The 20,915-nt window shown below is 38.6% G+C and overlaps 1 protein-coding gene across 2 annotated transcripts in view; it reads right to left on the bottom strand.

Moving 5' to 3' along the window:
- The window catches only part of LOC131155543 (uncharacterized), a 53,098-nt gene that overhangs the window by 2,724 nt on the left and 29,459 nt on the right, over positions 1-20,915 (bottom strand). For both annotated transcript variants that reach the window (XM_058108764.1, XM_058108763.1), the window contains 2 exons: positions 7,191-7,313; positions 7,012-7,099 (listed from right to left, as the gene is read on the bottom strand). In XM_058108764.1, coding sequence (XP_057964747.1) covers positions 7,012-7,099; positions 7,191-7,313 — 211 coding nt within the window. The remainder of the gene's footprint in view (positions 1-7,011; positions 7,100-7,190; positions 7,314-20,915) is intronic.

Here is a 20,915-nt window from a genome sequence, read left to right as displayed (position 1 = left end):
GACATAGCAAATGAATAAGGTACAGGTTTTGATCTTGACCTCTACCATCACGATGCCCGAATTCTATTAATATTGATTATTGCTGTCAATAATCACAATGGAGCTCCCACATGAACAATAAGTTTATGTGAGAAAAACAATGAGGCCCATATGCAGAAGGTTATGTAAAGAAGATCAAGTGATCCCATCATTGCCATAAAATTGGCAATAATTGTTTTCCCCAAACCCTTTGTTCGAAGAGCTCGTGATTGGGAGATTGATTATTCATTGATTTTTATGGCAGCCTCAATAGAAGTGCCCACGATAGGATAATTCCAGATGTGCCCTTTTGGAAGCTCAATAAAAATATTTACTTCACAGTCAACTCCTACAAGCAGCCGCACAGGCGCTGTAAAGCCAGACCTGCTTTCCTTTGGAACGCCATTTGTAAAACTCTTAAACCAACCAAAGTTGCTGTATTTTTTTTATTATATATATTGCTTGGAAGGTAGCTTTGGGGAAGATTCTTACACTCAATAATCTTCAGGAGGAGGGCCCCTTTGTTTAACAGATGCTTTCTTTGTAAAGTTGATGCTCAAACTGTTACCACCTTCTGTTTCACTGCCCCTGGACCAGAATTTTGTGAAATCTGGCAAAACTATTTTGGGACGGCATTGGGTAACTGCTGAATCTGTGGGAAAGTAAGCATGCACATGGAAGGGTATTTTCTTGCGAATAGAGAAAGGAAAAAAGCCCATCCATATCCCTCTCAACTTTTCTTGGATTACGTGGAGGGAAAAATACTCTTGAACTAATGAAGGAACTTCTATTTGTCTCACAATTGTCAAAGATAGATGGCTCTCCATGCCTTCCTCCTGTTTTAGTGGGTGGTACATGCTGGGCACTCAATTTTTGATCTCTTAGATATATTGTCACTGTTAATTGTTGTCTCCTTTTTTTTTTCCTCTCCTCTCCTTGTAAATGGGTAGCATCCCCATGCCACTTTTTAATGAATAATATTTTTTCTGATAAAAAAAATAGTTGTTCAAGATTATGAAATGCAATTTTAATAATTCTAGGATGAATAATTGAGAAAACATTAAACTTGAGGGCCAAGAAATTTCCAAATAAAAGTAGATTTCGATACCTAAGATCTATTATGCTGGCTGAAGGAGAATTGAATAAGATGTGATACATATATCTAAAGTAGGCTGAGTAAAGTGGGGAAGTGTTTCAGGTGTATTGCATTTGCATGACTCTAAACACCTTCAAATTTAAATTTAAAAGAAAAATTATACAGAACATTAATAATACCAGCATAAATATATAATACTAGCTACGTTATACAGATGAGAATATTAGGAAAGCAATACAAATTGGAGATATATGTAGCAAAGTGAGAATGTTAAGACATTCATGAATCATGAGAACTTAAGAATGGAACATGTAAAAGAAAAGACATGGGGAGGGCAATTAAAATGGTTTGGGTGCTTGCATCATAGAAAAAATAAAAGTCAAATGAAAGGTTCAAGTTAGCTGATGTTTTCTCCTTTTTTTTTTATAGCAAAATAATATTTCACTAATAGGAAGAGAATTTACACAAGGGAGAATGAGACATCTCCCAAAAAGGCATGGAACAATCCAGAAAAAAACAACTAAAATATACCAGAATAAATTATCAGCATTCCAAAGTGTTCCTCCAATCTCTATGCAACTCGTGGAAACTAATTCTTCTGAAAAAAACCAAAGCAGTACACACAGCGAGACCAAATACTGAATTTTTTTCCCAAACAATCACCCAATTTAATTTCTTCCCATTGAATATCCTTGCATTACACTCTATAACCCCCATAAAACAGTGAGTATTCCACACTTCCATAAGACCGCCTTAATCCTTTCTCCTACCAAAGCCTTATAAGAAATAGCTAACAATTCACCAACCGAAGAAGGGCAAACCCAGCTCAATTTAAAAGCATACTCCAAATTCTCCAAGGAAATTCTAGTGCAAAAGATGAGAAGCTGTCTCAGAATTTTGTAAAATGCACAAATACATCAAGAGAGAGTTTTCAAAGGTCTCCTAATTTGCAGCAAGTTATTAGTATTAATTTTATTGAGCACAACCAACCAAGTGAAAGCCTTAATTTTGGAGGAGCCTTAGCCTTCCAGATGAAATGATTAGTGTGAAAGAAGAATTGGAGTCAAGAATGCAAAAGAAGAATTACAAGAAAACACTCCTGATTATTCCAAAGACCAAGACCAAACATCCCTCCCCGATGAAAATTTACTCCTACAATAAAGATAACAAAGAATACAGCTCCACCAACTCCCTATCATTAAGAGGTCTCCTAAAATGGAGATTCTAGGAAACCAATGGGCTACTCAAATCCGCAACAAAGAAAGATATAGTTGTATTTTGCTCAGAGCTCAATCGAAAAAGATAAGGGAATGAATTGGATAAGGATGTATAACCCATTCAAGGGTCTTTCCAAAAATGGATCTAAGAACCCCTCCCCACCTCAAGTTTAGTGTGAGGGATGAAAGAAGGATAAATTTGACACATGGAACCACATGGACCACCCCAAAGAACACCTTAAACTAACATTGGCATCCCACCCATTCTCATCCAATCCGAGCTTACTTATCATTACTCTATGCCAAAGGGATGATTCTTCTAGAAGGAAATGCCATAGCCATTTAACTAAGAGTTGTGTTTTTAGACACCAACTTCCCTAGGCTCAACCCTTCCTCCTTTTTTGACCTACAAACCTCACCCCAGCTAACTAAGTGGCCCCTATGATCCCCCCCCCCCCTCCCCCCCCAACTAGACCGCATAAAGTCTCTCATGATTCTCTCGAGCTTGCTAGCAATCTCCATTGGAATCCTAAATACATATAGGAAATATAATGGAATGCTAGAAAGAAAAAGCTTGGATCAAGGTTATTCTATCCCCCTAAAAAAGAGAGCCCCCTTCAAACGGTCTAACCTCTAGTCACCCTTTCCAATACCAGATTCAAAAGATCCGCTGCTCTAGGATTACCACCAAAGGGGGCGCCCTGGTGGGTCATAGGCCAGTAAATTACACCTGTGGTCACTAAACTTTTAACTAAAAATCCTAATATCACTAAACTTCAATTTTTTGCACTTAAGTCGCCCAACTACAATTTCGTTGTGGTAAACCCATTTTTTTTTTTTTATGACAACAGAAGAGTTTCATTGATAGAATAGAAATGTACAAGAAGGGGAGAGTAAAGCATCCCCTTTCAAAACTTCAGTTTGCCCTAGAAAAATAAAAAATGACAAACCAAAAAGAACATTAGAAACAACCCGAAAAAATCAGCAGGCCCTATCATTCCAACAAGGAAATCCAATCACGCTGAACATCTGAAAAGCGCATCCACCCGAAAGTTCCCATTACCCACACACCAAAGAGAAGCCAAATGTTGAATCTTCTACCAAACCATTAAAAGAGACAACTCTTCCCAGTACAACTGCACGCATTTCATTCCATCCACAAGCCCCAATAAATAGAAAATAAGGCACAATTCCATAACTCCTTACCCTCTTTTTTTCCTTCCAGAACCAACAAAATAAATTGTAAAAAACTGCTCCACTGTCTTTGTAAAACCTTGCATTCCCCAAAATAATTAAATAGCTTGTTCCAAATCCTCTGGGCAAAATCACAATGGAAGAAAAGAGGCGAAGCAGTTCCAAAGCAATTAAAACAAAGCACATGTACATCTAGAGATAGAGCCTTTGAGGTAAGCTTCTTTCCTTTCACTTTAAAAGACTCTCCGACACATATGCTGAGTTGGACGTCATATTTGCCTCCATGGCTGCGTGAGTCCCACTCTAACACATGCCACATCATTTCTCTACAATTTAATACACACGAATCTTATTTATCGTCTCTCTCCCCTCCCATTAATGTGCCTCTGCAGCTCTCCGCATTCTTGAAGCATACACTAAACACAACATTGCAGACACCAGAACCCTCAAATTAATTAAACTAACCAAACCCAACTTCCTCTGTTCCTTTAGATAACATAACCTCTCCTTCCTTTATTTCAACCTCCTTAACAGAGGCGTCTGAATTCTTGAGAAAGGTCTCCCAAGAGTTCACAACTCCCAAATCCAGGAAAACTCCCTCTTTCTCCTAATCTCCCCTCGATTCCATTCGCCGCACTATCGACAATTCAGCAATCAATGACAAGAACCCCACTCCCTCTAGCTAAAGATGGAAACAAAACTTTGATGCGTCGGAAGAATTGATAGCGATTTCCGAGCGACCCAATTGCAAGGGAGAAGTGGATTTGCAGCCACCGCAATGGCGGCGATTGCAGTCCCTCCAATTTGGCTTCTTCGTCATTGGATTTTAACTGTAATGGAGGTGTGTTCTTGTTGTCAAACACAAAGTCCCATGTTCGAAATCAAAAACTAAAGTCATCTAGGTTTACTCTGCATAGACTAAAATCCATCATAATTGAGAGGTCTAAGAAGCCAATTCTTTCACACTAGAAATCAAAGCCATCTTTGAACACTCCACAACAAAAGCCGAAGCACGAAGGTTAATTCACGGAGGACGAAATCAAGAGCTCTACAAATATATGGCAACTTGAAGAGATCAAGACATCCAGTTTTTCTCGGCAAACAAATTGCCAACTTTCTCATTTCTCTGTTTCCAAACAATGCGAAGGCGAAGTCGTGCTCAATTGACCCATCGGAGAAAATGTGATTTTGATGGAAATCAATGTCTGCGGAGCGCTCAACATATTCCTTGGTTTGTTCATTCTCAAGATCGTGTTTGAGCAAAACCCTTCCTCCAAAAAGCACCAAATTGAGTGATGGCACAAAGAGGTGAGTGCAATTCTACCCCATCACCATGATTGTCGGCGAGGACTGCCAGCCATGTGGTCAGAAAAGGCTCTACAATAGAGAACTGAGCTTGATGTTGATGTCGACAACAAGAATTGTAGGAAACAGGGACGTCAAGAACAGAGCATAGAACAAAGACCTTCTGAGAGGTTATTAGATGAAAAATGTGGGAGAATTTAGTTTTAAAAATGAAGATGAGGATGATGATGATGTTAAGAGTTGTACGAGCTCTGATACGTTCGAAAATGGAAATGATGTGGCGTGTATTATGGTGAGACCTACTGCCACAGAGGCCAAAAACAAGTTCCAACCTCAGCATACGTGACAAAGAGTCGTTTAAAGTGGACAGAAAGAGACTTACAACAACAAAATCATAATTGGGTGATCTTAGCACAAAAAATTAAAGTTAAGTGGTATCAATATTGTTGGTTAAAAGTTTAGTGACCACAAGTGTATTTTACCTGGTCATAGGCCAATCCAGAATGCCGCCCCCCACTTTAGTGGCCCTTGCCCTCACTCCACGGGCACATTCAAAGCTACTAAACCACTCTTCCCCATATTAATTTTAAGACTCAACAACCTCTAAAAATTTTGAAGAATGCTGAAAATTATTCTAAAGGAAGAGCTATGATCATCAGGAAAGAAAATGATGTCATCAGCAAACAGAAGATGAGAAACCATCACTCTCCCTCCTAATTTGTAGACTTTTAACCAACCCCCTCTCCATAGTCCTATTCACCATCTAGCTCAACACATCTGCAGCAAAGACAAATAAAAAGGGGGATAAAGGGTCACCTTGTCTAATGCCCTTAGAAGCTCTAAATGAAGATTGTGGCTCACCATTAACAATCACCGAGAACCACACACTAAACAAGCAGCCCCTAATCCACCGATGCTGATGCTCACCAAAACCCTTCCTCTCAAGGACTTTATCCAAAAAGCCCCAACCCACTCTATCATAGGCTTTCTTGAAATCTACTTTAAATACAAAACCCCTCATCTTATTCCAACAAACATCTTCCACCACCTGATTGGCCACAAGCATAGAATCCACTATTTGCCTCCCCCCATGAACGCACTTTGGGCAGTAGAAATGATATCAAGCACCTCACTCATCCTATTAGCTAAGACTTTAGTTTATATACACTAGAAACAAGGCTAATAGGTCTAAAATCCTCAACCTTAATAGATTGGGATTTTTTAGGTGCCAGAGCAATAAAAGAGGAGTTGATGCTTTTGCTCAAATCCCATTTCCAAAGAATTCAGTAAAAACTCTCAACAAATTGCCCTCAACAACCTCCCAACAATCTTGGAAAAAAGCTATGTTAAACACATCTAGGCTTAGAGCCTTATCCCTATCCATAACAAAAACCACTCCCTTCACTTCCTCTTTAAAAGGTCTCTCTAATAAACTCTTCTACTCAACAGAAATAGGATTCCAATCCAACCCCTTTAACATCATTCTACAATATTCCTCCTTCAAATACAAATTCTGAATGTTAAGAGACTATAGGGACAAGGGTCAACATAAAATTAACTTTAGATTGAGGTAGTAAATAAGGATTTGACAGCACTCCAACTTTCAAGGATATTGCCCAAGATCTAGCGCAATGGCGGAGAAGGATTCATATGGCAGATCCCACCTAGTTGGGCTAGTGGGGGACTTGAGGCTTCATTGTTAATGTTTTCGTAGTCATTGTTTACAAATCATTACTAATTTCCTGATACAACCAATCAATACTTCTCCCCTAGCCTGTGTAGTTAATTACTATCAATACTTCACAGTTCCATACTTTCTGATGTGAATCTATCATTAAATTATACCAGCTTAGCATGGCAAAATATGATTTCATTAAAACAAATTAAAATTTTATAATTTTAAAAAATAAATTGGTGAACATTTTAGAGACGAAATATTGGCTTCAAAAACAGTCCACAATTCTGGTTCATAAGAATAATATATATCAAGGGACTTTGTTAATTTCATTTGTCTGCTAAGATGTTTCGCTAATTATTTGGAATTACAAACATGCCACTTAAGATTTTCAAATATAAACCTTGTACCATTTTTAGACATAGTAACAGTGAGTGCGTCAAATACAAATCTTACAAGGGATTTAAAGTCATCAGAAAATCAACAAGTCAATGATACATGCTCACCTATTATTGCACCATAATGCATATTAGCATAGGGCTCCTCCCCAGTCAAGATCTCCCACATCGCAATGCCAAATGAGAAAACATCAACCTGTCAAAACCAAACCATATTGATGATTTCTTCACAATATGAATCATATGGCTCGGGAACATTATGATATCCAGTGTTAAGCATTTTTAACCTTCTCAGAAACCCGGCTGCTGCTGCCATTCAACAATTCTGGTGCCATCCATGGAAGGGTTCCTCTAACACCACCAGAGACCAAAGTGTTGCGTTTAATTCTTGATAATCCAAAATCTCCAACCTGCAGGAAACATTCCTTAATAATTGGAACTGGAATAGGAAAAAAAAAAAAGAGCTTTAAATACAAAGTCAACTCAGATGCTGAAAGTAGCCAGCTAAGTTGCAGTCGGTTCCATTATTAAAAAGGGGGAAAAATAAACAGAACTCTCAAAATTCAGTAAAAAAAACAGACCCCCCCCCCCCCCCTAAAACAAAGATTTCCAGAAATTACAGACCTTGCTTGACATTTAGTCCTGCTAAGACTTACTGCGCTCTCTTCGTTAGCTAATAATGACTTAGAATAGGATGATGTCATCTTCTAATTTGTCAAAATGCCTTTTTTTACCCTCAAGGACTAATAATGTTCCAATTTTTTAATCCTTTTTGTCCTTCTCCCTTTTTATCTACGACTGATGGTTAACCCAGAATGCCACTAATCCAACCATCACCACCAAAGGTTCACCACATGACAAGCACTGATGGTCAGAAAATCAACCATCCACCATCTTCCTAACCCCACAGAGTTACACAAGCTCAAATTTTCAAGTTACAACTGCTTCACCATCCATAGACCTGAAAGCTCCTGCCAAAGCTATAGTTTGGGACCGCGGTTTTTGGAAAAATTCCAAGCCATGATTGTGTTGACTCAATCACCGTAACCTTCTTTTTTTTTTTTTTTTTCTTTTTTTTTTGGCATTTCATTTTCATTAAAGGAGAATACTACACATTTTTAGGGAAAATCACTCATAAAATGTGTGTGAGTGTGTGTGTGTGTGTGTGTGTGAGAGAGAGAGAGAGAGAGACCTTTAGAAATCTCTGTATTTGAAACCAGAGGATCACATTCCATATTCTTTTATTGGCATGTTAGCATGACCAAATGCTATTTCAGATTGCAGCCCAGTATTTGAATATTGATGCTGAGGATAATGGGACTTGCCAAACAACAAAGCATTTTCTTCCACGAATCAGGTTGTAGGAAGCAGAGATATGGAGGGCAAAGAAGGCGATATGTGAACAAGAGTTCGGGTCAGGTGGATTAGTTTAAAGGGCATTGTTTGCTGCTTTAAGAGTGTTGTGTGGGGATTAAGGTGAAACCAAGCCTAGCAATTTCATCATATTCTATAGGATGCCAAAATTATTTGGTGAATCAAACCAAATTTGGGTTTCCTGTAACTCACTGGATCTCCATTTCCTGTTAGATCCAATTTTAAAATGAGCATGTGAGACCCTTTGATGCAGCTCGCCCACCCCCAACCCCAATAATGGAATGATTTCGTTCATGCAATTAACGAATGGCATAAATTTTTCATCTAATATGTATTTTTCTGAGTTTTTTAACAAGATGAGCAGTGGAATTTCACAAAAGGATATTCCTGTCTTTTTAATTGTGGAGCAGGAAGATACTTTCCCCACTTTTTCCAAGAGGTGCTTATGAGGGTCATGGCTGATCATTGCCCCATAATCTGAGTATAGTCCTGTTAGATGGGGCCCACTTCTTTTAAATTTTGAGAACATATGGTTGTCTTCTTTTCACTTGCAGAGTTGGTGAAATCTAGGTGGGGATAACATGTTCTAGAGGAGTTGGAGGGTTACATTTTCATGGAGAAAATTGAAACACATCAAGGAAAAGTGTAGCATTCATATGCGTTTGGTGATGTGAGAGTTAAAACGAGGAATATGTCGTATGATACTGGTAGGTTGGATAGGTGACAAGCAAAGGGTCCACTATTTAAGAATTTGATTAATAGAAGTATTCAGTTTTTCTTTACTTTAAAAAAAAAAACAAAAGAAGATATAACAAAAACTTCAACAACGCAAGACAAGAAAAATAAAATACAGCAAAAATAGGACAAGCCATCCTCTTTCGCAGCAAAAACGAAAGGGAAAAGAAACAAAGTATTTACATCAATGCTGCCTTCCAATCCCTTTTGATACCAGACAGGGAAATACCCTTAACAATTCCAAAGAATAAACCCAAAATGCAGCTTGCTCCCAAATCAAATGCGTCGGAGTCTTCTGATCTCTGAATATCCTGCCATTCCTTTGAAGCCAAAGAGTCCACAATATAGCAAAAATTCCAAAGCCCCAAAAGTATCCTGATTTGTAATCATAAGTGGTATTCAGAGCCAAACAATCCTCACCATTGCAGGAAAACAAATTATTCCACAGCGCCCTTCCCACCTCACAATGTACGAATAAATGACAATTAGTATCACTTTCCTTGCCACACATCAAGCAGACGTGTAGACTGAGAGCCTTATAAGGCCTCTTAATCTGAAGCAAGTCATTTGTATTAACCCTGTTGAGAGCCAAAGTCCATATGAAAGCTCAAATCTTAAAATGAACATCAGCATGCCACACTATTTTGTTCAAATGAAAAGAATTGGGAATAATAGGTTTGGTCACATGAACAAAAGAAAAATGACTTTGAAGAGAATGAACCCAAAGAGTCCCCAATCTAAAGCCTACTATCACCCCTGGCTTTGGGAATGAATGAATTTAGAATGCTCAACAGGCAAGTGAGCTCTTCTATCTCTCTCTCATTGAGCCTCCTAAAAAGTAAGTGGGAGCCCAAGACACGAGACCTCTCTCAGAAGAATAGAATTCAGAAATGGGAGCATTATGCATAGGTGAAAGTCTATACAATGGAGGCAGACAGTATTCCAACGAAGTCTCAGCCACCCAAATATTTTCCAAAAAGCAAACCCTGTCACCAACACCAACAGAAAAATGAATGAGGAAAGAAAAAACCAAAAACCAGAGAGACAAGCATGCATGAGAACCAATTCCGCTCCCTTTAGTATCTCACCCACTCCCATGAATACCATACTTTATTACTTTATGCGTAAGGAACCAGACTCTTAAGAGGGATCTCCATAACAATTTGCCCTTTTTTTTTTTATAGAAAAAGAAAATCAATTAATGTATAGAAGAAATAATTACAATGAAAGGAGGATAGGGATTCCTCCTAACACAAGAAAACAATTACATCAAAGCCTTGTTCCAATCCCTTTAAAGATCCATTAACGACATTCCTTGAAAAAATCTGAAAGAATGAGCCCAAAAAGAAGCCCTGAAAGTAAAAATATCCCAAAGAAAATGCATTGAAACCAAACTGCTGATGCCTAGGCCTCCCACAGATTTTGGTCTCCTGACCACCTCCCAACTGACAAGAAGATCCCTCTTATTCTCCCCAATACCAGACCATAAAAAATCTCTTGCTTCTCTTAACTCCCGGCTACACTAATAGGAATTTAAAAATGGGAGAGGTAGTTGTTGAACAATTGGGTAAAATGGAAAACCTACCTCAACGATAGGCATCTCCCTCTATTTGCAGTATATGTCAAGTACATACCAATGACCATAATACACTTACTAACTCAAACTAACATAACTCTAGCACATGCTAATAATGCTAAATAACCATTAACACTCCCCCTCAAGCTTGAGCATATGTATTATATGCTCCTAGCTTGTTACAAACAAATTTAACATGAGCACCTCCAAAGGCTTTAGCAAATAAATTAGAAAGCTGCAAATTTGAGTTCACATGAGTGGCTGTCACGAGCTTCTGCACAAGTTTCTCTAGAACAAAGTGGCAGTCAACTTCAATGTGCTTTGCTCACTCATTAAGGACCAGGTTAGAGGCAACATGAGTAGTATCTTGATTATCACACATGAACTTCATAGGCTGAGAATGTGGAAAACCCAATTCTTCCAACATGTTCTTCAAGTAAACAAGTTCATATGTAGTGTGACACAGCCTTCTACTCTGATTCAACACTTGACTTGGCCACCATAGACCACTTTTTTTTTGTAACAAAAGAAGGTATCATTAATAGAAAGAGAATTTACAAGAGGGAGAATGAGAAATCTCCCAAGACAACCTAAGACACTCCAAGACTAAACAAAAAACATAAAAAATTACCAAGAAAAAAATCATCCAGTCAACGTGTTCCTCCAATCACTTTGCAACTCCTAAAGCTTGCCTTTTTAAAAAATCCATACCCAACACACCACAAAGAGGCCAAATACTTTATTTTTTCCCAAACCAACATTTTATTTAATTTTTTCCCAGAAAAATCCACATATTATATTCCATCCATAAACCCCATAATACTGAGAAAAGGCCACACTTCCATAAAGTTGCCCTGTCCTTTCTTCTACCAAAACCTGCGAAGGATATTTCTAAAAATTCTTCCACCGAGGGAGGACAAACCTAGATTTCTCCCATAACGCCAAAAAGCATATTCTAAATACTCCAAGCAAATTCAAATTGCAAAAGAAGGTGAGAAGTTGTCTTAGAGGTCTTGTAACAGAGCACACATACATCGGGAGAGAAAGACTTCCTAGGTCTCCTTTGTAACAAGTTAATAGTATTTATCTTATTAAGCACAACCAACCAAGTGAAAGCCTTTATTTTAGGGGGAACCTCAGCCTTCCAAATAGTAGAGTATAGCGCGAAAGAAGAGTTGGAACGAATCAAAAATTCAAAAAAAGATTTGCAAGAAAATACACCTGACTAGTCCAAAGACCAAGAACAAACACCCTTCCCCTAATAAAGATTACTCCCACTCAATAAAGATAGCAAAGATGACAATTCCACCTCCCCTCGACGGACGCGCTTTGAGCACTAGAATGGTATCATCAAGCACTGCACTCAACCTATTAGCTAAAAATTTAGCTCATACACACTAAAGACAAGACTAATAGGTCTAAAATCCTCCACTTCAATAGAATTAGATTTCTTTGAAACCAAGGCTATAAAGGAGGAATTAATACTCTTACTAAGGACTCCGTTATCAAAGAACTCGCTAAAAGCTTTCAACAGATCCTCCTTTACTATATATCAATACTCTTGAAAAAAAAGCAATGTTAAAACCATCCGAGCCTAAAGCCTTATCCCTATCCATCCCAAAAACCACCCCCCTAACTTCCTCCTCATCAAAAGGTCTCTCTAACCAACACATCTAATCAGCAGATATAGGATTCCAATATAATCCCTCTATCATTAGCCGACAGTGATCCTTCTCTGAATACAAGTTCTGGAAGAAATTGGTGATAACAGAAGCAATATGGCATTGATTATTAGATACTATCCCATCCCCCACATCTAATTCCCCAATCAAATTCTTACTTCATTTTCCATTAGTTAGTCTACGGAAGAAAAAAGAGTTGCAGTCATCATCCTTAAACCATTTGAATTTGGTCTCCGTCTCCAACTCCTTATTTCCTGAATAATCACTTCTAACTCATTTTTTAGGAAAACTCTCCTAATCTCCTCACTATCTGTAAGATTATAATCCTGCTCCTTCTATCGAAAAAAGTTAACTTGCTCAAGATGTTAGACTTTCTAATGTTGATGTCACCAAACACCTCCTTATTCCAAACTTTCAACTTTTCCTTCAGTCGTTTCAACTTTATCATGAAACAGTAGCTCCCAACCCCTTTCCAATTCCTTTCCCTTAGAGTCCCTAACCAAAGGCTTGAAGGCTACATGATCCATCCAACATTCTCAAATCCAAAGGCGTAGGACCCAAGACACCTTTCTAGATTCCAATAGGATTGGAAAATGGTCAGATTTCGTCCTAGGAAGAACAATGAGAAAGGTTTGGAAATTCATCCTCCCACTTGCTGCAAAACAAAAACCTATCAAGTCTAGTAGTCACCTCTCTAGCCCCCCACCCCCCCCCCCCCCCCCCCCCCCTCCTCCTCCTACAAACCAAGTAAATGAAGCATTCCCCAAGAGAATATCTCTTAAACCAAAGTCCCTAATAAGCAAATCAAAATTCTGCATGCTAGCTGATACTCTACCACCCCTTTTCTTCTTGTTGGGTAAAAGTAGAAACCAAAAACATAATACAACTGCTCCCAAAAAGAACTCCTAAAATTTGGTCTAGTAGACCCATACACAGAGGAAACCCACCATTGACGCCTCCCTATCACTTCAAATAACACAGAAAGGGAGCAAAAACTAGACAAAGCATCCAACTTCGAAATATTTTGAGAATTATGACCTAGAGGTCATGGGTTCGAGGTGTGGAAACAACCTCTTGCAAAAGTGCAAGGTAAGGCTGCATACTATAGATCCATTGTGGTCCGCCCCTTCCCCGGACCTCGCATGGGCGGGAGTTTTGTGCACTGGGCTGCCCTTCTTTTTTTTAGAACAATTGAACCCAAGGCCAGTATTAGAAGACACAAGCCCCTCAACATTTAATACTTTCAAATGATCAAAGTTGTAATTAATGAGATTAATACTTGTATGAGCATTTTCAGGAGGTGGTTGAAGGCAATCTATGTCTAACTGTTGTGATATTGTTACTTAACTTGACTCCCTTAGTGAAATCTTCCACCTCGTACTCTATACTGTAACTTTTCAATTGACCATAATAGATAAAACTATTCTTATTTCTTGAGCGGTAGCCTTTTGCCTCATGCTTACGCTACCACACCTTTCTAGACATTCAAGAATCTCTAATTTATCCAAAATTTTCAACTAAGAAGAGCTCATATACACATCCTCAAATTCCCAAATCTATTCCAAAAGCCAACCATTATTATCCTCCATCCAGTCTTCCAATTCAATATCGAAGTCCTGCAAAATACATCTATGTTTGGCCTATTTGAAGGATCTTATTCTTTTTAACCGCTTCTTCCATATTTGAAGATTCTACATTATTTGTTGCTACCCTCTCACCTTGAAGTGAGAGGTCAACAAAAAGTTTTACTTTTTCTTGGGATGCTAAATGCCGCGCCCCACCCCACCCCACCCCCCCCCCCCGCGCGCGCGGATTGGCAAAGGACTATATCAATAGAACCACATTGTTTGCACGCCATGCCCAAGAATTTTTTGTGGTTCCTTATCAAGCAATCCACGTCCCTTTTCAATGATCCGCAAAACTCCACCAACTTGAGGCTTCCCTACCCTCTAGAATTCTTAGTGAAAAGCTTCCCCCTAAATATAGCAGTTTTTCAACTACAATCATTCTTCCGAATTTGTTTCATGTAAATCTGATGATCAACAAACTTCCTCAAAATTTCATTTACTTAATCCACGGGAATTTAGTATCCTGCCACTAGAATTATGACATCTATTCCTAGAACTAGCGGACCTCGTTATTTAGAAAAACACAACGACACTTCTTTCTTCCTAACTTCTACAAAATTCAAAGGGCTCCCGATGCTGGAATCCATTCGAAAGAGAATAGCTTTCTGTCAAAAAATATAGATTTTGGCATCATGAGAACTCCGATGCTCACTTTGTAGCTTCTTCCTCAACCCACAGATTCTAAGGCGCTCATATAAGCTAAAAGAAAGCACTTGATCAGATTACCAAGAGCTAGGGCATCCAAATTGCAGGTACCGTTTCCAACAAAATAGACCTACTTCAAAAAGAAGAGCTTCGAATCTACTCAAGATGTTCCAAGAATGACTCTAGGTTGTGAGGCGATAGACCTCATCAATCCCACAAAGTGATGAATAAGATTAGCCACAATTGATTTGCAGCAATGAAGAACAAAAAGGAAGAATAGCTACAACTAATCTGCAATGATGAATTGGAGTCGCAATGGTGGAAGGTTCATCGTCGTGAGAGCGAACAAGTCGAGAATACCAAAGGAGAATAGCTACAACTGATCTGCACTGATGAAGAATAGTCGCAATGGTGGAGTCGTTGTCATCGTCGTGAGCAGGAACAAGTCATGAACAAAAAGGATATTTGCTACAGCAGAATTACGACGATGGAGAAGAGTCGCAATGATTGAACAAAGACTCTTTCAGAGGCTTCAAGTTCTAGTGCTCGACCCTTCGCTAGAGAAGGGACTTCATTTGGTCAACCCTTTGCCAAAGAAGAGGCTTCGAGCCTATGAAGAGGCCAAAGTTGTTATGGAACATTGATGGGCCAGAAATGTTCAGTGAATAAAGGCAGAGTCGTCAGAACTAGGGCTCATCATCCGATTGCTAGCTATACGGAATCCCTCTAATGCAGTATCACCAAGTTTTTATGCTTATTGCTTCTCTCAAGAATGAACATTGATTCTAGGTAACACTTTCATAGACCAAATTACCACCAACAAAGATACTATATCTCATTGTAGATCTTCTATCAAAAGGTAAATCAGCCCAATTTGCATATATACATCTCTCAATATGAGTGTGACCCAAATTCTTATATAAAAGACCTCTCCCAAGTGCACCTTTGAAATATTTCAAGATGTGAATTACTACATCCCAATGACTTATTCTCTAAGAATTGAGAAACTTACTCGCAACACTTGTTGTGAAAGACTGTTCTAAATCATATAATGATTTGTTTTAAATCATATAATGATTTCTTGAGCCAACACATTGAGCCTGACTCCCCTTGAGAACAAACCCAAGTGGTTGCTCCATACAAACCTCCTCCTCAAGATCACCATGTAGGAAAGCATTCTTCATATCTCACTGATGTAGAAGCCAATGACAAGCAGTGGTTAAGGAGATGAACAAATGGTGTTGGTTTTGTGAAATATGAAAGGGTTATCGAGGCTCTAAATAAGGCAACGTTGTCTAAGAAGTTTCCAGCCACTACTGTGTTTTTTGGTGACTTCTAAATTTGTTTCTAACCTCTAAAGGTATGGATGATCCTTCTATAACAGCAAATTTGCATAGGACGATCAAGCTTAGGGTTTGTTTTGGTGGTAGGGTTTAGGTGGGAGTTAGCTCTGATACCATGTTGAATAATTGGTTAAAATGGAGGATCTAATCACTATGATAGGTCTCTCCCTCTATTTACAGTATATGTCAAATATATACTAGTAACCATAATACCCTTACTAACACTAACATAACTCTAGCACTAATAAGAGTAGTCTTATTAGAGAGACCAAAATAACCAATAACAATAGTAAATAGGAATATTAGAGAGACAAGCGCTAGTAAGAGTAATCCTACCAGATACCACCAAGGAAATATAAGCCTTCTTCCACCCTTCTAGTCTCTTCCTTACCCTATCAAGCATCGGATCCCAAAAAGCAATGGACAAAGAATTATTCCCAAAAGGAAGGCCATGAAATGGGCCAAGACAACAAATCACACCCTACAAGAGATCTAAAATCCTCCAACTCCCTACTTCTCAAGTTAATAGCAGCCAAACCCCTTTTAATCAAATTAATTTTCAGTCCCGGAATCTTCTAAAAAAATTTTAACAGAGTAAGTTGCAAAATTTCTCAATACTATTCTATAAAAAGAGAATCGTATCATCAGCAAATTGTAAGTGCGACACTCCACCTTATCCTAACCTACCTCCAAACCCCTAATCACACCATAATCCTAAGCATGCAACACTAGCCTACTCAAACCATCCACAACCACCATGAACAAGAATGAAGATAACAGATGCCCTTGTCTTAACCCCTTATATATCTCAAACCACTCCCTAGCTTACCTCTAATAATCACAAACAAATTAGCAGAACAAAGGAAACTTTTGATCCATTTACTACATAAGAACCCAAATCCCTTCTTAGCCATCACCTCATCTAGGAATCCCCAAATAACCATATTGTAAGCCGTCTCAAAATCTAGTCTAAAAATAATGCTCTAATTAACTCTCCCTTAAACATCCTCTACCACTTCATTAGCTACCAAAACTGCATCCAGAATTTTTCTATCTTTAACGAAAGCGAACTAGGCTAATTAAATGGTATCCCCCATCACCTCCTTAAGTCTACTCAACAAGATCTCAGTAAGAATCTTATAGACATTAATGACTAAAATAATCAATCTAAAATCTCTAACCTTTATCAACCTCTCTTTTTTGGGAATGAGCACAATAAAAAAGAATTAATGCTCTTACACACCACCATTTTTATGAAATTCCCGAAAAAAACTCATTACATCATCCTTCAAAACATCCCAACAATCTCAGAAAAAAGCCAAAGCAAAACCATCATGACCTAGAGCATTATCCCTATCCATCTGCATCACTGCCTTATCTCTTCCATTTCAAATGGCCTCTCAAGCCAATTAGCATGCTCTTCCCTAATGGATTCTTAATTAAACCCCTCCACCAGAAACCTACTCCCACAATCCTCAAAGTACAGGGGTTTTAAAAAATTAGTAATCCCTTCCTTAATCTGCAACTGATCCCTCACCAAAACACCTTAATCCAATTCCAATTTCTTTAATCAAACACTTCCTTATCCTCCCATTAGCAATTCTATGGAAAAATCTAGTATTACAATCCACATCCTTATCCCAACAAACTATAGATTTCTAACACCAACTTCTTTCTTCTCTAAACAAAAGCAATTCCAACTCAATACACAAATGAGCCCTCCTTTCCCTCTCTTCCTCTCCTAATAAGCCACACTCTAGCTTCTTCATCACCCTAAAACCAGCCCACCCCTTAACCCAGCACTCCTTCCATTATTCCATAATTAAGATGAATGAGTCAGCCACATAATTTTCAGACGTAAAGGGAATGAGTCCCCATTGAATGGCACTAGAATATAGGAAAATACAATTCTGATCAGAGGTAGGTCTAACTAGCACCTCTTGTTGTACAATGCTCTAGGAAACAATTTTGTAAAACATTTGTAAAGAGGAATCTATCAATGCAAGAGCAAACTCTATCCCCAGATTCCACCCAAGTGAAATTGTCATTATTTAAGGGAACATAGGTGATGCCACAATCACAAATAAAATTATTGAATCTTCACATTCCGCTATTTTATTTTATAACAAAAGAAGATATATTTAAGAAAGAGAATGTAAAATTATAGCTAGAATACTAAATACCCAAAAAAAAAAACTAAAAAATAAAAATAAAAATAAAACAAAAATAAAATCTGCTATAATCAACCAAGAAATCCCCTCTTTAATCCCTTCCCATCATAGTTCAACAAACACTTCAAATTAGCTAATTCCCTTTGGCCCTTCTTCACCTTAGATTTGCCATCATCATCAAGCCTAACTTCATTTCCTCCTTGATCTAACAACATGAGAAAGTCGTCCAACAAACTCTTAAGTTTAAATGGAGTGGGAAAAATTCCATCCTTAACCTTTTGTTCATCTTTAGGGGCATCATCTTCAAACATATTAGTTGCCTTTAAGCCTTCTACAAAAAGGAGGTGGCGAAGCGATCAATAAAAGAATCAAAGGAAAATTCGTACTGATCCCAAATATGATCCAAAAGTAGACCCCTTTCACATTTTAAATCACTACTCCCTATGCTATCCTCATCCAAAATATCTCCCCATCTCTTGCTACCCTTACTCAATTAGGCCCTCTCACCATCCACTATAATTAGAACACCTTTCGAATCCCTTTTGATAATTTTGTGTTTTCTCACTAGAAAAAGGTGTTCTAAGTACCATGCCTTCCTACTTCCATCACCTGCTTTTTACTATTATCAAAGCACCCCTCCCCATGACCGCCAAGCATGTCATTCAAAGAGGAGCACAACTTAGGGCTGATCGGAACACCTTGTACCTCATTCAAAGATAAGCTCCGTTCATCTTGCTTCTACTCTAAAGGATGCTGAACTACTATAACTTCACAAGTCTTACGCAGAAGGGCTTCCTTATGGCTAGGGACTTGTAGATACTTGTAGGCCTGCCCATTTAATTGGCACGTCTGCTCATAACCAGTAGAAATTTTCTCAATACCCAAGCCCAATTTTTAAGTCATAAGACTACTCTTGGGCCTTCTTAACCAACAAAACTCGCCCAGGTCTATATTGATCGACAATAAGCCAGCCCAACCCACTCAATCTTCGTCATCCCATCATCTATGCAAGAAACCCTAGCTGACTCTAATCTCAATTGCTCAACCAATAATGTTACCCTTAACGCCGTCAATTGTTTGTGCATAGTTGACTGAATTATTCTCTCTTGCATTCTTCCCCCGCAACAAGCACAAACCCCCTCCTGCACACACTTAGAATTTGATCAACTCCCACCATCACCTACACTCCCAGAAATGATCAAACTCCATGAGCGATTTTCATAAATCTTCTTATTATTTGCTTCATTAGAGCCTAAACAACAAGAGCTCTCAAAACAATGAAAGCATCCCCAAATCGAGACCACCCATCATCCCCTTTCAGCCCTTCAAGAGCAAAAATAGAATACCTACCCTCCATCCATGCCCTCTTTCCATGAACTTCCTTGCCCTAGTTGCACGAATCCCCATCCAGTAATCAACTAGCCCACCCAAAATCTTCAAAAGCCCTTACACAACCTACCAACAAAAGATGAGAACCCTTGTGAAAACCATGAAGTTGTAGCTAAAGAGAGTCGTACCCACCGATTGCACTTCTTATTCTTCTCAAAAAACAAACAAAGCTCCAACCTTCCCTACCTTATCCAATCTTAGATCGAAGGACTTTGATCTAAATTGAACCAACCCCCACCATCAAATCATACTAGCATCATGATCTCAAATGAAAGAGAGATGTGCGATGAGAGGACTTTGTGCGAGAGAGAAAACCATTGCGAGTCCTAGTTTCTAATCCTATTCAATTTCCATACGTCAATATACACTAGAAAAGGCAGTAACAATCTTCACATCTTGCCCCCCAAGGGTGGCTTAGGTGGTAAACTCAAGGCTCTCCTGGTTAAACAACCATGGTTCGAATCTTGGGAGCTATAGCTTTCCATTCGACATAATACCTTGGTTTTTAAGTGAAGAAGGGTAGAGGGGCGGGCCCATTATCCTGGTGGATTAATCAAGTGTCCAAAGGGCCTCGGACACCATCGTTTGAAAAAAAAAACAATCTTCACATCCCACCATTCACCTATAGTTTCCAACCTCTCCTTATATTACAAACAACATTAAAATCAACCACCACCACCCACTGTTGGTTACAAAGACCAAACATGCTAGCCAATTCTTCAAAAAAATAAAAAACCCTATTTTGCTGGGAAAAAATGGTACGGTCATAAATAGAAGTAAACAACCATTCCCCAACTCCAATTATATCTAACAAGAAATAGGGAAATAGAACCAAGTAAACAATCCTTCAACAAACAAATTTTAGTGTCCCAAGCCACTAATGACCCCCTGAGACCCATACTAAGGGGAAACTGCCCACTCCGTAGACCTCGAATCCCAAATACTCCGAAAAAGATGGGGCTAATGTCCTCTAATTTGGTTTCCTAGAGAAATAAAATATTGGGGCCAATTTTGTTAATGAAATGTCTAACAAACCTCCTTCACCAAAACCCCCCCTAAACCCCTAATGTTATAAGAAAGGATCTTTATTTAGTGTCAGCTATGACACATGAGATCCCCCCCCCCCCCCCCCAAAAAACATTGTTATAGTGAACAAGGACGTTAATCTTCCAATTCCCTAACCAATTTTTTGCTTTTTCCTCTCCCCAACCCCCTCCAAACACAGACTGAACTCCTGCCCACCTAGGCACACCAACTTAAGACCTAAATCATTCAAAAGAACCAAGGCATCCTCATTTTCTCTCACCCCCAAAAAGGCTTATGGTACTAGGCATCCCCCCTAACCATTGGTTCCTTATGAGATAAATATAATTCAGAAATGGTATGAATAGACCCAAGAATGGAAGGTTTACCTTTAGTACCTTCATGTTGAAAATCCTTATTCAAGGCTTCAGTTTTTGAATGAGTTT

The sequence above is a fragment of the Malania oleifera genome, chromosome 5 (genome assembly GCF_029873635.1).
Source record: "Malania oleifera isolate guangnan ecotype guangnan chromosome 5, ASM2987363v1, whole genome shotgun sequence".
NCBI classification, from domain to species: domain Eukaryota; kingdom Viridiplantae; phylum Streptophyta; class Magnoliopsida; order Santalales; family Ximeniaceae; genus Malania; species Malania oleifera.
Note: the sequence above shows the minus strand (reverse complement) of the source record. Positions and strands in the feature narration are given on the sequence as shown.